Source organism: Hordeum vulgare, chromosome 7H, assembly GCF_904849725.1.
Source record: "Hordeum vulgare subsp. vulgare chromosome 7H, MorexV3_pseudomolecules_assembly, whole genome shotgun sequence".
NCBI classification, from domain to species: domain Eukaryota; kingdom Viridiplantae; phylum Streptophyta; class Magnoliopsida; order Poales; family Poaceae; genus Hordeum; species Hordeum vulgare.
Genome location: NC_058524.1, coordinates 454,507,908 through 454,522,833, shown reverse-complemented (window position 1 = coordinate 454,522,833; position 14,926 = coordinate 454,507,908). Strand labels below are relative to the sequence as shown.

General features: G+C 47.7%; 1 protein-coding gene across 1 annotated transcript; it reads right to left on the bottom strand.

The window, feature by feature from the left end:
• Positions 1-8,409: 8,409 nt before the first annotated feature.
• On the bottom strand, positions 8,410-10,149 carry LOC123410887 (protein trichome birefringence-like 38). Its single transcript, XM_045103814.1, has 4 exons — positions 9,810-10,149; positions 9,355-9,705; positions 9,069-9,227; positions 8,410-8,985 (listed from the first exon to the last, which is right to left on the bottom strand). The coding sequence occupies exons 1-4, from the start codon at positions 10,139-10,141 to the stop codon at positions 8,667-8,669; spliced, it is 1,161 nt and encodes a 386-aa protein (XP_044959749.1). The 5' UTR covers positions 10,142-10,149; the 3' UTR covers positions 8,410-8,666.
• Between the last annotated feature and the right edge of the window lie 4,777 nt (positions 10,150-14,926).

Below are 14,926 nucleotides of genomic sequence, written 5' to 3'. Positions count from 1 at the left end.
GCCCCATCTAAGCGGAAAAGCAGCGTGGCTGAATCTGAGGCCCCGCCCGACGAAGAACGAAGAATGATAGAGGGCGGTCCCGGCTACCCCGTGGATGGAATCAAGGAGTCAACATCATGTGAACTCCATCAGAAATTCAAGAACATATCCATGAAGGTGGCCGTCGGACAAGCTTTACCTTCTGGCCCTGATGCACACTGGCATGGCCGTGAGATTCCAGCTGGCTTTGCTAAAGTCGGGGTGGATGAAATCATGACGGGGTTTAATGATATGGAGCTCGACATAGCTGGACCCGAAGATGAGAGGACACTCGGAGAATTACTGGGTGGAGTCATCCTATGGGACAAGAACTACATCAAGCTTCCAGGCTCGGCCCCAAGGACAACACCGCCTCCGAGTCGTCGCAGGTCACCTACACCTCCATTACCTCCAAGCCCTCCACATGACGTCGGCCAGCACAACACGAGTCCATCTCGATCACCGCCGCCGGACTTGGGTCGTCCGTCTCCGCCACCGCCCGCTCCGGATACAAAGCCTGAGCCTGCCACGGATACAAAGCGGGAGCGTGCCACCAAGAACGCTCTGCCGCCACCCGCTCCGGATACAAAGCCTGAGCCTGCCACGGATACAAAGCGGGAGCGTGCCACCAAGAACGCTCCCCCGTCGCCCGCTCCGGATACAAAGCCTGAGCCTGCCACGGATACAAAGCGGGAGCGTGCCACCAAGAACGCTCCGCCGCCGCCCGCTCCGGATACAAAGCCTGAGCCTGCCACGGATACAAAGCGGGAGCGTGCCACCAAGAACGCTCCCCCGCCGCCCGCTGCGGATACAAAGCCTAAGCCTGCCACGGATACAAAGCGGGAGCGTGCCACCAAGAACGCTCCGCCGCCGCCCGCTCCGGATACAAAGCCAGAGCCTGCCACGGATACAAAGCGGGAGCGTGCCACCAAGAACGCTCCGCCGCCGCCCGCTCCGGATACAAAGCCTGAGCCTGCCACGGATACAAAGTGGGAGCGTGCCACCAAGAACGCTCCGCCGCCGCCCACTCCAGATACAAAGCCTGAGCCTACCACAGATACAAAGCGGGAGCGTGCCACCAAGAACGCTCCGCCGCCGCCCGCTCCGGATACAAAGCCTGAGCCTGCCACGGATACAAAGCGGGAGCGTGCCACTAAGAACGCTCCGTCGACGATTCCTAAGCCACAGAGCACCCCAAAGCGCAAACGGTCGCCCCTCCCAAAGGTACGTCATGCTAATCTTCCTATCGGACCTTATGATCGTACCCCCGAGGAAAACGCCAGGATAGCAAAGGAACATCATGATGCGTAGATGAAAAAGAAGGAACCCGAGCCCCGCCCGGAATACACCTAGAAGCAAATAGCATTTGCAAAATACTTCACGACCCTTCCATCACAGTATGACTTACACCATAAGCCTGATGACTATACACGCACATTGCAGAAGGAAGTGAAAAAGAGCAGATCACGTGCAAGCCCTCCACATGACGTCGGCCAGCACAACACGAGTCCATCTCGATCACCGCCGCCGGACTTGGGTCGTCCGTCTCCGCCGCCGCCCGCTCCGGATACTAAGCGGGAGCGTGCCACCAAGAACGCTCCGGCGATGATTCCTAAGCCACAGAGCACCCCAAAGCGCAAACGGTCGCCCCTCCTAAAGGTACGTCATGCTAATCTTCCTATCATACCTTATGACTTACACCATAAGCCTGATGACTATACACGCACATTGCAGAAGGGAGTGAAAGAGAGCAGATCACGTGCAAGTGCAAGTGGGAGAAAATCAAGTTCAACTACAAGCAAGAAAAAATCAGACGTTCCTCAGCTTGGACAACAGGCCAAACAGTCGATCCCACCCCTCAAGGTGTTAACCGAGAATGTTCCCCCTCCGGTGCAGGGGCTAGCTTTAGAAAGAGCAAAGGAGTTGGCGGCTGCATGTGGTGTCTCGGTTGAAGAATTGATGTCTTCCCAAGACAACAAGATACCCAAGACTGTGGTAGCCCCTAAGCCACAGTTTGTGATGGGTGAGCCTTTGGTCAGCAAAGATGATCTCCCAACAAATATGCGTTACTTGCATCAATGGTACTTAAGTGAATCAAAGAATGGGAGAACGATGATCGTGCTGAGTGTCCCACAGGAGTACTACGGCCGTCCCGAACAAATCCATATCGACTTTGATGAACTCTTCCAGATGTACAATGGCGACACCCTCGACAAATCGCTTATGAGTTGCTATTGTATGTAAGTTTTTCAATTCGTTGTCTACATATAACTTGTTTAGTTATTTCAATTCATTGTCTATATATAACTTGTACTCTATTATGCAGAATAAAGATTCTAGATTGTAAAAGTAAGAGCATCCTAAATATTGGGTTTATTGACCTAGATAAAATACATATAGCGACGCTAACTAATTATCCCAAGAAGACGGAGGAAAACCTTCTAAGGTTTCTAACAGATCAAAATTTCTATGACCACATACTCTTTCCATACAACTTCAGGTGAGGGTCTTTACTCTGTTGTGTCCATTCACTTATAAGTGTAACTGATAAGTTACTGACACACACACACACACACACATATATATACACATGTGCATCTTTCATTGGATTCGGTTGGATATTCAAATTGATAAGGGAAGAGTTGATGCCTTCGACCCATTATCGAGACCCTTGGAACAGTTCTAAAGCCTGCAGGACATGCCCCAAGGGTAATTTCAATCATTCTTGCGCTCTATGGGTCCTTTCGATGATTTTCTGATATATCAATTAATGCAAAACTTAGCAAATCATTATCCTTGTCGGGCAGGGTTTGGAATTGGTTCAAGTGCTTGACTCCCGGTATCGAGCATGAGAAGTTGACCTTTAGAGCGGCTCAGGTAACTAGTAGTATGATATACTACTATTTTCAATACATTTATGATGCTAGATTATTATTTTGATTATATATATTCTATTCTCGTAAAGTGCGACCAGCAGCCACGGGGAACGCATCTATGCGGATACTATGTTTGCGAGACTATTCGCACGTTTACCTCTGAGCACAAGGATCACAGATTCGAAGTAAGCAATGAACATTCACACCTCTATTTTTACCCGTCATTCTTTGTTATCATGACTGATATTCATATTCATCTCATCTTCTTATATAGCACACGGCCATGACGATGAAGGTCCTACCAGAGCAACGCGCGATTGCTGTTGCAGAGGAGCTTGCGACCTTTCTGAGGACGGAAGCTATAGATGACAAAGGATGATTTAGTGTAGCTAGGGGCCATTACTGATGTTCGTCCATGTAATCAAATAGACGGGCTCTAGTCTCGATAATTCAGATCTCCATATAATTGTATATATATGCTCGCTTGTAAGATAAGTTAACCTTATATATATATGCATAATTATTTCTATTTAAATTATATGAAAACTAATTCCCGAACACCAAACGAGGAATCACGTTAATCTCCCGAACACCTAAACCCTAAAACCCTAAAACTCAAAAATAATTTCATTCAAAAAAAAATATCCAAAAACCAGCAAAATCTAAAAATCTTTAGTCCCGCCCCGTGTAATGAACCGGGACTAAAGGTCCTGCCCCTGGGCGTTACGAGGCACCCGCGTGGAGCACCTTTAGTCCCGGCTTGTAAGAGGGCCGGGACGAAAGATTAGGCCTTTAGTCCCGCCCCTTTAGTCCCGGTTGGTGAACCGGGACTAAAGCCCCTTACGGGCCGGGGCTAAAGGCCCCGTCCCCACTAGTGCGCTACTTCTGCTACCTTCGAAGAAGCTATATGAGGTCAGGCAATAAAGCATTCATTATATACCCGTTACCTTTTCGACTAGGATTTTATGTATAAATTTATATCACACTGAAATGCAAAAAATAACAACATAGTAGGGACAATATTACTGTTTTTCCTAGTTACTTAGGCTCAGTCCGTGTATTTTATACTGGAGTTGATGTATGGCCTCTGAAGTATAAATTGTATGACTCATTTTCTCTAGGTTTACACATATATATTGCAACTCTTTATACGACATCTCATACTAGGGCCGGTATTATGTACTCCCTCCGTACCATAATATATGACGTTTTAGCAGCTCGTTTGAGCTGCTAAAACGTCATACATTATGGTACGGAGGTAGTATTACTTAGTGCTGCTATGCAGGTGTACTATCCAAAAAGTGATGTATGACATGTGAGCGTTTCATTGATTCCTAATGTTGTTTGTCCCATTCTATGAATTACTTGGTATGGCTGAGTAATGCAATAGTTTCAACATTTTGTGCCATGTAAATTTTATTAAGAAAACATATAAATCTCTCAACACATTATTTTTGAAAATCATATTATTTCATCGCAAAATGGACGGGCACGGCAACGCGCTCCATTAACGATCTAGTGGTTTCTTAATAGTTGAATCCGCAAGATGCAAGTTAAGGGGCCGTTTGAGTTTGCGGCTCCTTCGAGTGGTGTCGGGTCTCCTCCCGATGCTCGAGGGGTTTTTGTTGGTCCATAACAAATCACCGTAAACTTTCATTTCGTTTGGACTTCATTTGGTATTGATTTCCTAGGAAACAAGAAAATAGGAGAACACATGAACTGGCTCTAGGCACTAGGTTAATAGGTAGTTCCCCAAATGATATAAAATGTCCTCTAAAGTATATAAGATTGATACAAAAGTAGCATGAAACAATAAAAAAATATAAATACGTTGGAGACGTATCAGGTAGTCACTGGGTTGTTTTTTCCCAGTCTACCGAGACCGGCATGATCCACACGTGTGGTCGCCTCCTACTGTGGAGGTGCCGACCCAAACCGGGTGGCTGATGCTGGGATAAGAGTTAAAGGTAGTCCCTTTCACTCTTACTATCGTGGTCGGGTGATCGTGACATGGATGGTCAGTGGTGCCCATGGGCATGGATGCTGAGGCAGAGGCCCTCGATGATGGGCATTACATTTCGCTTTCTGGTAGCCTCCACGGTGGCGTTGGTGGCTCCATCTATTGGTCGTGTGGTCGACTAGGGATGTAGTGGCGGGAGGGTCGGACATGCGCTAGAAGTACCTAAATCTGGGGTGGACAAGTTGGCCTTCGTTGAGGTGGTGTCCAGGATTCCTCTTAGTGGCGCACGCGAGTGTTTGAATGAAAGCTCCACACCTCTGGCGTCGACGATGGCGACGCCCGCGGGTGCCACTTGCTTCTTGAAGACGACATCGTGGATCTCGGCTCAGCTCCAGGGCTGAGGGTGAAATCCTTTGTCTTCTTTCAGACTCCGCAGCGGCGACTCTTTGCACAGTCACCCTCTTAGGGGCGTTGTCATAGAGATCAGGGGTCTCTGTTCGGGTCTCGACAAGGTGTTAGGCTTGTTCTAGGCTTATAGTGTATCTTTTGATTTGCTTTGTAAGGGGGTAACATCACCATATTGTATCGTTTGACTGTGTATTTTGGTTCCTTGTTTTATTTGTAAAATGGGGTAAAAGCCTATTTCAAGGTTGCACGTGCTTTAAGACCCCAAAGCATCGATCAATCGCTACTCCCCCGACTTGTGCGTTCTACTCATCACTGTAAGACATTTTTTTATTTTTTGATACTTGAGTATCATGAATTTTTGTTAAGCAAATATGCATTTGTACCTTTAAACATAAAACGTTTGCCCCAGATAGCTTGAATTTCTAGGTCCGCCGCTCATAAAGAAGAAAGGTGGCGTGAGGTCGATTACCGGTTCCAAAGAAGATATCAGGTCACAATTTCTTTGATGTTGAATTGTTGTGTCGGTAACATTTGTAAAAGAGGTTGATGATTGTTTTTCGTGGATTTGTTTGGATCCGGTCTTTTTTTATCTATGACAGTTGTTGTTTTGGTATGCTGAATCTATAAGGCCTTAGCACGATGTTTACCCGAGTGTCTATTTCAACAAGTTTTGTCCGGCTCCGATGATGAAGAGGCGATGACAGCATCACATCTTGGGCTAGCTTTAATACTTGTAGTCGTCTCTAGGTGGTCTACAAATCTTGATGTATTTTTATTATTTCTAGATTTTTTTCAAAACGGAGGCAAAATATTTGCCTTATTATTAATTAAAAAGAAGAGAATTGCCTAGTTAATTTTCAAAAAATCGGACGAAAACCGATAAAAACAATCCAAAAGTAGGCTACTCATGAAGCACGAAACACCGTGATCACACACGTGCGTCGTCACATGCTCCTAACTCACAATAATCATAACTCACCACACTTGCACAACACAATAGTACCCTCACGAGAAGACAAACAATGATGACTGAGACAATCGAAACCACATCAACAACACAAGAAACCGAGCATCAACCATTATGAAACCGCAGACACACCTTCCCATTGCCGCACACACCGGCCACATCAATATCCTCAACCACTTGCACCTCCGACCCGAAGAACCTAGAAGACGCCTCTGAATGCTCACATAACACACATGAATCTTCTCCCTCACACGAGGCCACTAGTGAGTCCACCTCCATGTGTTTCACTTATAAAAGCGAAGTAGAGCTGAGACATAGCCCTCCAATCTCAGGCATGATTTGCAACACGGGAGCCACGAGCATGGCAATGAACTCGTCCTGAGTGGTAGATAACACACGGGGCGAGACAGACATCAACGGCGGAATGTCCCCTACACGGAGGGACAAACAACCATATAACTTTGCCTTTGTGTCCTCCTCGTAGCAAACACCAACTACAATAGAAGGACATGACGTTAGAGCAGTTTGTAGCATAGCCGACACACGGGAGAGTCTACTCAAAGCAGCCTTCACCCGCTCCAAAAAGCTCACAACCCACACGAGGCAGGCTTGCAACATCACAATCTGATCAGCCAAAGCAGACTTCAACACCACTTCAAACTAGGTTGTCGAGTCCGCGATAGCAGATACAACAGACGCCTAGGACCCACGGCGAAGCGCCTTGGAGGGGGCGAAAATTTCATCAAACCCTTGCATAAAGCTGATGTACGACCATGCATAGTGTTGACGCAGGCCGCGGGCAGCATGGCAAGGCATGCCAACGAGCTTAGAGGACGACGTGCATTGCGACATCATTCTCCAAACAACGTGAGCACCACAATGGTTCTCTGCAATGAGCCACGCGATGCCCATGAGCGAGATCATTGTACTGTTATGATTGAAGATGACTAGATTGAAGAAAAAAAGAGGTAAGTGCATATATCATTCCTAAAATTGTTTTTCAACACCCATTCATAAAAGGGAAATTCTATATAGAAGCGCTACACCTCGACATCCGATGTGGCGGCTTGTATGCCTTCTTTCCCATGCATGCATGCAATGATGTCATCAAATTCGTTTTAAATGATTGAAATTTTAAAACTTTTATCTCTTTAACCGTTAATTCAATCGATGATCCGTATTCGCCGTTGACTTTGTTTCGATGAAATCTTCCAAACTAGATCTCATGTTGATATGTTTTGACAACTTTTTTTTTGCTCACACTTACCATATTTTTTGCACTTACTTGTCATATTAGTAAGGACTTACTTGTCTGATAAAAAATAACTTAATCGTCAAATTTTTGGAAATTAGGTATAAATATGACATCTCGACATAATTAAAATGGCAAGCACAAACAACTTTGTTAGGCGATTATGCGCAAAAATATGACAACTCAACTTATTTAAAATCGGTGTCCAAAAAAAAAAAAATCTTTTTTGTCATCGTTTGTAAAGTATGACAACTCGGCATAGTTAAACTAGCATCTTGACAACTAAGTTTTTGTAAAATTGGCAACTATGCAATTTGAAACTATTACTAGTAGTACTAGTACTAACCAGATGCATTTAGCTAGTGAATAAGGTCTGCCAACACATGTTTTGTGTGTGACATTTTTTTTATCGATTTTCTGTGTGACGCTTTGCATGTAATGCATATTTTTTGACCTCATCTGTATATTCTTCTAGCTCACGCTGATGTGTGCTGCAATATGGATACATGCGGCACATAGTTCACATCGAGAAAAAAAATGACAATTAAGTTATTTTTTGCGGACAAGTAAGTGGCTAATAATACAACAAGTAAGTCTAAAAATGTGGCAATTATGAATGGAGAAAAAAAGTTCTCGAAACATGTCGACGTGGGGTCTAGTTTTGAAGATCTCGTCGCGACAAAGCCAACGATGAAAACGGATTATCAATTGAATTAACGGTTTTAGAGATAAAAGTTTTTAAATTTTAATAGAAAGATTCTTGATGACGTCTTTGCATACATGCATTGTAGGGAGATAAATTGACCGCTGCATGAGAAGGCTCACATGCGGCGCCGCTGTGTAGTTAAGTTCTTCATAAAATTGTCGACTAGTGCGAACTTGGTATCTAAATTTCAAAAAACCAGGCAGGTTGCACCCTGGACTTTCCTTACCAGACAATATTCTAGTTTTAGGCCTTAATTAGGCTTACACATTGCTTCTGTCAATCGACGATCCCTGTGTAGTTAAGTTCTTCATAAAATTGTCGACTAGTGCGAACTTGGTATCTAAATTTCAAAAAACCAGGCAGGTTGCGCCCTGGACTTTCCTTACCAGACAATATTCTAGTTTTAGGCCTTAATTAGCCTTACACATTGCTTCTGTCAATCGACGATCTAGGGGAGTACCGCACACGCGACTGTTGTTTCATGTGCGCTGCAGCAGCATCGCGTACAGGATGTGGTTCCACGCGTCCGGCAGCCCGGCGATGCACCAGTGCGTGCAGTCCATGCCGTCCCGGCCAGGCCCGCCGTACACCGACGGGTGCGCGTCGATCCTGAGCTGTGAGAGCGACGTGATGTCCAGCAGCGACACCGGCGTCGACATGGACGCGATCAGGCCACGCACGACGACCTGCTCCGATAACACCCTCTCGTCCCCGTCCGTGGCCACCTGCCGCGGCCGTGTCTGCTGGAAACAGCCCCCTGACACCGGCGCCGCCCCATCGCTCTCCTGCTCCTTGGACCTACACGTTGCATATGTAGAACATGATCATTGTGTGTGTGTGTGTGTGTAAACGAGCATTGCAATCGAGGGTGATGAACTCACGTGTAGTGGCTTGGGGACACGCCCTGGTAGATGACCCTGGTGAGCGACGCGTCGACGTTGGCGTCCACCCACCTTGCCCATGTCGAGAGGCCCTTGGAGAATGCGGCGAGCCGGTCCATGTCATTGTACGTTGTGTTCCCCTCCTGCATGTAGTCCCACCTGCGCGTAGAGCAGTCGAGAACAGAGTCTGTGACATGCTTTGTATCTGTGTATTTCATTATTTCGCGGTATGCGTACGCGTGTATATATGTACAGCGTTGGACAGAGTAGTGTACGTTGTACGTACACTTGGCTGGCGCCCTTGTAGGTCCACCAGTGCCACGTGTTGAAGACGAGCAGGTGGGCGCCGCGCCAGGAGTCGGCGCCCTGCATCGAGTCCAGCTTGAGGACGCGGCCGACGTCCTCCTGCACCACGTCCACCAGGAACTTGCTGAAGTAGAGCACCACCGACAGGTCATAGTCCTCGAAGTGGACGGAGGAGACGGGGTCGCCGGTGCTGAAGGAGACGCGGGCGGGATCCGGCACGGCCGCGTGGAGCATGCAGGCGAGGGAGACCCACTGGTTCATGCTCAGCGAGTCCCCCACGAACATCACCGTCTTCCCGCGCCACGTCTCCAGGAAGCCCAGCCCGTCGAACCTGCACCGATCAAAATACCCTGTTAATGCGCGATGAATGTTACACGTACTACATTGTACACCGAGTATTCTGTATTCATCGGGTAGGCATGACGACGGTGATACCTCGGGAGGCGGCAGGCGGCGGGGCTCCACCGGAACTTGAGGTAGGCGGCGTCCGGGCGGCCGTTGCGGCGGCAATCGAAGACGTCAGGCACGAAGGGGCAGCTCGCCGCGTCGTACAGAGGGTACGACGCGTCCGCGACCCATCTCCCCTGGAACAGGTCGCACGACGACGACCCATCAACCACGCCCGGCACCGCCGCTGCCACGAGCACGACGATGGCCGCCAGCGCGCGGCCATGGCGGAACCTGGCACGCAGCGAAGACTGCGCCAGGCCCCCCTTGCCCATGGCCATGGTTTGCGCGACGAGACGGCGGGCATGGCACGGCGCCATATATAGGCCCGATCGCGTCCTTCTGAAGCAGATCTGGCCGCGGGCACGGTTGCCGATGGCGCTCGCGCAGGCGGGCAGGCACAGATATCTTTGCATGCGTGGTACTTCATGCTAGGAGTGCAACTCAAGTTAGGAACTGCATTCTGTGTGCCAAAGAGGGGCGTCAAGGTAAGGTCGTCGTCGTGTACATGTGCGCGGGAGAGGGAAGGGGACTGGGGTTTGACCGCAGCCCCGCTTATCCGGGCGGGGGCACATGAGAGAGGGGCGCGAGGAAATTACGTATGTGCAGCGTGGATCTCAAAGGACTTCGGTGCGTGCGTGGGGGGCAGGATCGAGGGCGGAGGACCCATATCATCTCCTTGATCTGCACATGCCCGCCCATTGGCTGCCAATGCAATATTGTGTCGTTCAAATTTGGATTTTTTTTATATATACTAGTACAAATGCTCGTGCGTTGCATCGGATAAAAAAAAAACACAACATGCTTCATGTGCCATTATACATTTTTTTTTATATTCGGTAGCAAAAGAATATGTTCGTTGCAACTGGGAACGCTCGTGTTTTGTTTCAGAGAAAACACAAAGACTCCTAGTCCGCCACATACGTCAGCAGATCGGGCAGACCAGAAATCGCAAGCTGCTCCTCGTCCCTTAAAATCATGAGTTCCTCCTCATCCCTTGGAACGCCTTGCCGGTGTATCATCTACACACCATGGGTCGTCGGATCGTGGTTGGTTTCCAATCTATAGTAAGAAAGACGACCATGGCAATGTATAGTAAAAAATGATTGTGTCCATCAAAACATCCATCAGCGTGGCATGACATCATCCCTGCAGGCAGAGAGAGCATGCCTACATGTATAAGAAATACATATATTGATTTAATCTTTCTTAACTGCGCTAGATGCATGTCATGACAATTGAGTAGGAATATTACAAGGTTAGACCAAAGAGCACGACAGCTTAGAGCTAAAGCAGCTGCTCTAAGCACATGAGATGAACCTTATTAATACAACAGTCCATAGGACCACATACAAAAGTAACATATGGTGATTCTGGGTTTAAGGGATGCCACAAACCTGGCAAACCCAACATAAATCAAACTGCACAGGGGCGCAAGCTAAAAGAAGAAAGAAAAATGAAAACATACATCGAGAGGCAGAATAAGCGAACATTGGCCTTTTATAACAAACCAATTCAGAAACAAAACATGATCAAAGATAACTGTTCAAAGCTGGCTACCGGGTTGCTACTTCTCTATTAATGTTTTGAACTGAACATGCCTTCAGATCAGATCAGTCCTCAACAATCAGCACTGTAAGTTTTAAAGATAGCTACAAAGTGTCCATCTGCATGTGCCATTTTCTATATTCATTCGGTGATTCCACAAGCCAATTAACTTAAGTGATGCTCCTATCATAGAAAACTGAATTGATGAGAGGAATCTGCAAAACCTAAAGGTGTTGCAACCTCCTGCCCTCAAGAACAAAGTTTGAACAGGTGATGCAAACATTCATTCAGGAGAGAAAATCTGACAAACATTCAGGTGTACATAGCGCTCAAAGTTTCCTCTAACACATATATCTGAAATTTATACTGCTGGAGATGGGATGGAGACTTGCCCGTGCCGGAGCCTCCGACTTGCTGGAGTTGGAGCCTTGGAGGCGTTGAGCCCCTGAACTGATGGAGACGTCGCTGCTGCTGTCGGAGACGCCGTTAATGGATATTGGAGCAGCCGCCGCCGCCGCCATTTTGACATTTTGACATATCATGTACTAACTCCAACTGACAAAATAAGATGTTGGGCCTAGGTTTCTGCCGTAGATATTCTGGCTTGTAACTCCACAATGACTGACTGACTGGTACAGCAACTAACTAACCCCCACGTACAGTCTAACTGGGTGTGCAGCTACTACTAACATTAGCTATTAATCAGCATATTCTCTCTAACGTGCAAACCTTGGACAATAGTTATTCTTTTATGTTTCTATTATAAAATCCTGGCATGCAATACCCATAGTCAATAAAAAAATGATGTTAAAGTCAATTAAATCTGCAAGATAAGGTGAGTTATGTACCTTTCAAAAGAGATTCACTGAAGTCCGTACATTCTGGTCATTTCCACTACTGAGTTGTTTGATATCAGCGTATGTGCAGCCAACTTTAGACAGCTCCCTTTTTAAAGAGTGATATCTGACCTTTGCTTGCAGGTCCTTCAATTGTGTCTTGCCAATTTCAAAGAGGTTGAACAACACAAATGCTACTTGGCTCCTACCATGCAAACCAGATATCTGGAATCTGACCTAGGTGCATGGGGCTTTTGATTCCTTAAAAGCATTCATCCCAGAATCCTTATTGAAGCTTCCGACAAGTGAACAGAAAAGAGATACTGTCGATCTTAAGCAAGTTTCGAGAAGCAAGAGTTTCAAACCTAAAGTATCATCAACAAGAAGTATGTCCAGACATACGGCAGGCCATAAGGTAATCAATGAACCATGCTGAGGGTGAACGAAAGTACTCGGAAGCCAAGCACTGCAGGCTTCCGAAATTAACTTGTAAACAGATTTAAGTGGAAGGCTTACTACCAATATGACATATTTCACTAGAGCACAAGTATCAGCCTCCCCGCCAGTGGCTGAGGCAAGAACCACTACAGAACTTGCTCTGATTTTAAGATGTGAATCATGTTCTGAAAAATTGACAAAACCATTCCTTCTCCTGCAAAATCGCCTCCTAGAATAAAAAAAGCGGAATCTCCTTTCCACAGCTGTAGTCCCATTATTATGAGCTTCCGGGGCCCCCATTTGCAGGTAAACCTCCTGGTATAGCACCATTAGATCCAAAGAATCCTGGATTGGCATCGAATGAGTTTGATAACACAGGAACAATATTTGGGTGACCGATAACTGTTTTCCTGATGCTACTGGAGGTACCAGATCTCACTCGCGCCACCGCCGCTGGAGAGTGGAGACGCTGCTGCTCGTCGGCGGGGACGGGCTGAACGACGCGGACGGGGCTGTCGGCGTCGCTGTCCTCCACCTTGTAGGAGACCCCGCGGAGGAGGGATGGGTCGTAGCCGGAGGTGGCGGTGGCGCGCTGCGCCAGCAGGCGGCGGAAGCCCCGGTCGAGGGCCGGCCGGGTGCTAGGAGGAGGGGCACGGGGGCGGAGGAGGCGCGGGGGTGGCTGGCGCGGGGCGGCCCTGGCGGCGGTGGGGGCGGATCCGATCCGGGGCGAGGGGCTTTCTTGCAAATCTAAAACGTTTTTCCACTTAACCAGGGACTGCGGGTTGAATGCTAGAAAACGGAGGGACTTTTTCGAAAAAAACCGCGACGGACGGTAGAAGCGCTCCGCGCTTTATTATTAGGGGAGATAACAAATTAAATTTGGATTTGACATGTTGAATTATTGATGGGTTTAGGTTCATATAAGACAATAATCTTTGGCTAATCTTTATGATCCACGTGAGTGCATGACAAGTGGTGCAAATTTTAGTATCATACTATTACACTAATAAGAGTGAGACCTCCTTTATAAAAGATTCTCTATCACATGTCATTGGAAGTTTGGAAAAAGGAGGTGTACATTCGCGCTCTCCCTTCTCCGTCGTCCGCCTCGCCTCGCCACGCAAGCTATTGTGAAATTGTTCCAACGAAAATGGCTAATTGGGTTGGGGAACGAGGCGAGCCTTGATTTTCCTGTCAGAAATTGTCTATTGTGTGAGATGTTGGACCGTGGGCTATTCGCGGACTCGGTCATTGTCGGGGATATGACCCCGCTATATAACCCGTTGTTTGGGCCGGGTTAGGCTGTAGGCGGCTTAAGAAACATATGCTCAATGGGCCATAGAGATGATAGACAGGACAACAAGAAGACTTAACAAGTGAGCCGTCGGGCAGCCCGGTGCCTGAAGATGGCAACTCAAGGCCCACGAGGAGGAAGACGTGAGAAACTTTCCTAACTTGATAAACAAGATACAGTAGAATTATAATAGGTCATGCATGAGACATAATATGACTCGGACTCTTGTAAACCTGGGGCCTCAACCTGTATATAAAGGAGAGCCCCTAGGATCAAAAGGATAGGCAAGATCTCTCAAGATCTCCATCGGCTATTTCGGATCCTTGTAACCGAGATCATCATTAATATAGACACAAAAGCAAGACGTAGGCTTTTACCTCCATTGGAGGGGGCGAACTTGGATAAATCTGTCTCTCGTTTCTGATTAACCCCTTCGAGTCACCACATAGCGACGATGGCCTCACCTCTAAGTCCTTCATGAGGACATCTGTTGTGACATAACCACGACACTTGGCGCCCACCAGGGGCTATCGCAAGATGGAGTTGATTTCTCGAAGGGAGCTCTTCTAGGGTTCGGCAGCTACGTGGTTGTTCTGATGACCAAGAGCCTCCGAGGCAAGCTCAGCGTCGACAAATCAGGCTAGGGCCTCGAGGCCGGCTCAATCAAGTCTGGATACCGGGTCCCCTTCCGCAAGATCCACGCCTTCATCGGCAAAATCGGTGCGCTAGTACCCGAGCCGGACAGCTTCTCGGACATCGTCGAGTCGGCTCGGTATGCCCAACCCAGCCGGCGTCTCGTCTTTGTCGGCTTCACTCAAGTAATCGGCCTCCCGGATGAGTCGGCAGGTGGCGAGAACACCCTCATCAGCATCGATGGTGAATCGTCGATGGGAGACACCGAATCAGTCTGTCCTCTCTATGATTGGGGACTTGGGGGCTTCCAGGACATAGAGGTCGTCAAGGAATCTTGTGAGCCGCCCCGATAGGTC

What these genes read in the sequence shown, in the direction of transcription:
- LOC123410887 (XM_045103814.1), bottom strand. Translation starts at nt 10,141, where the DNA reads ATGGCGCCGTGCCATGCCCGCCGTCTCGTCGCGCAAACCATGGCCATG. An exon ending in TACAAGGGCGCCAGCCAAGT is followed by an intron (nt 9,228 to 9,354) that starts GTACGTACAACG and finishes CTCTACGCGCAG; the next exon opens with GTGGGACTACATGCAGGAGG. An exon ending in GTGTCCCCAAGCCACTACAC is followed by an intron (nt 8,986 to 9,068) that starts GTGAGTTCATCA and finishes TGCAACGTGTAG; the next exon opens with GTCCAAGGAGCAGGAGAGCG.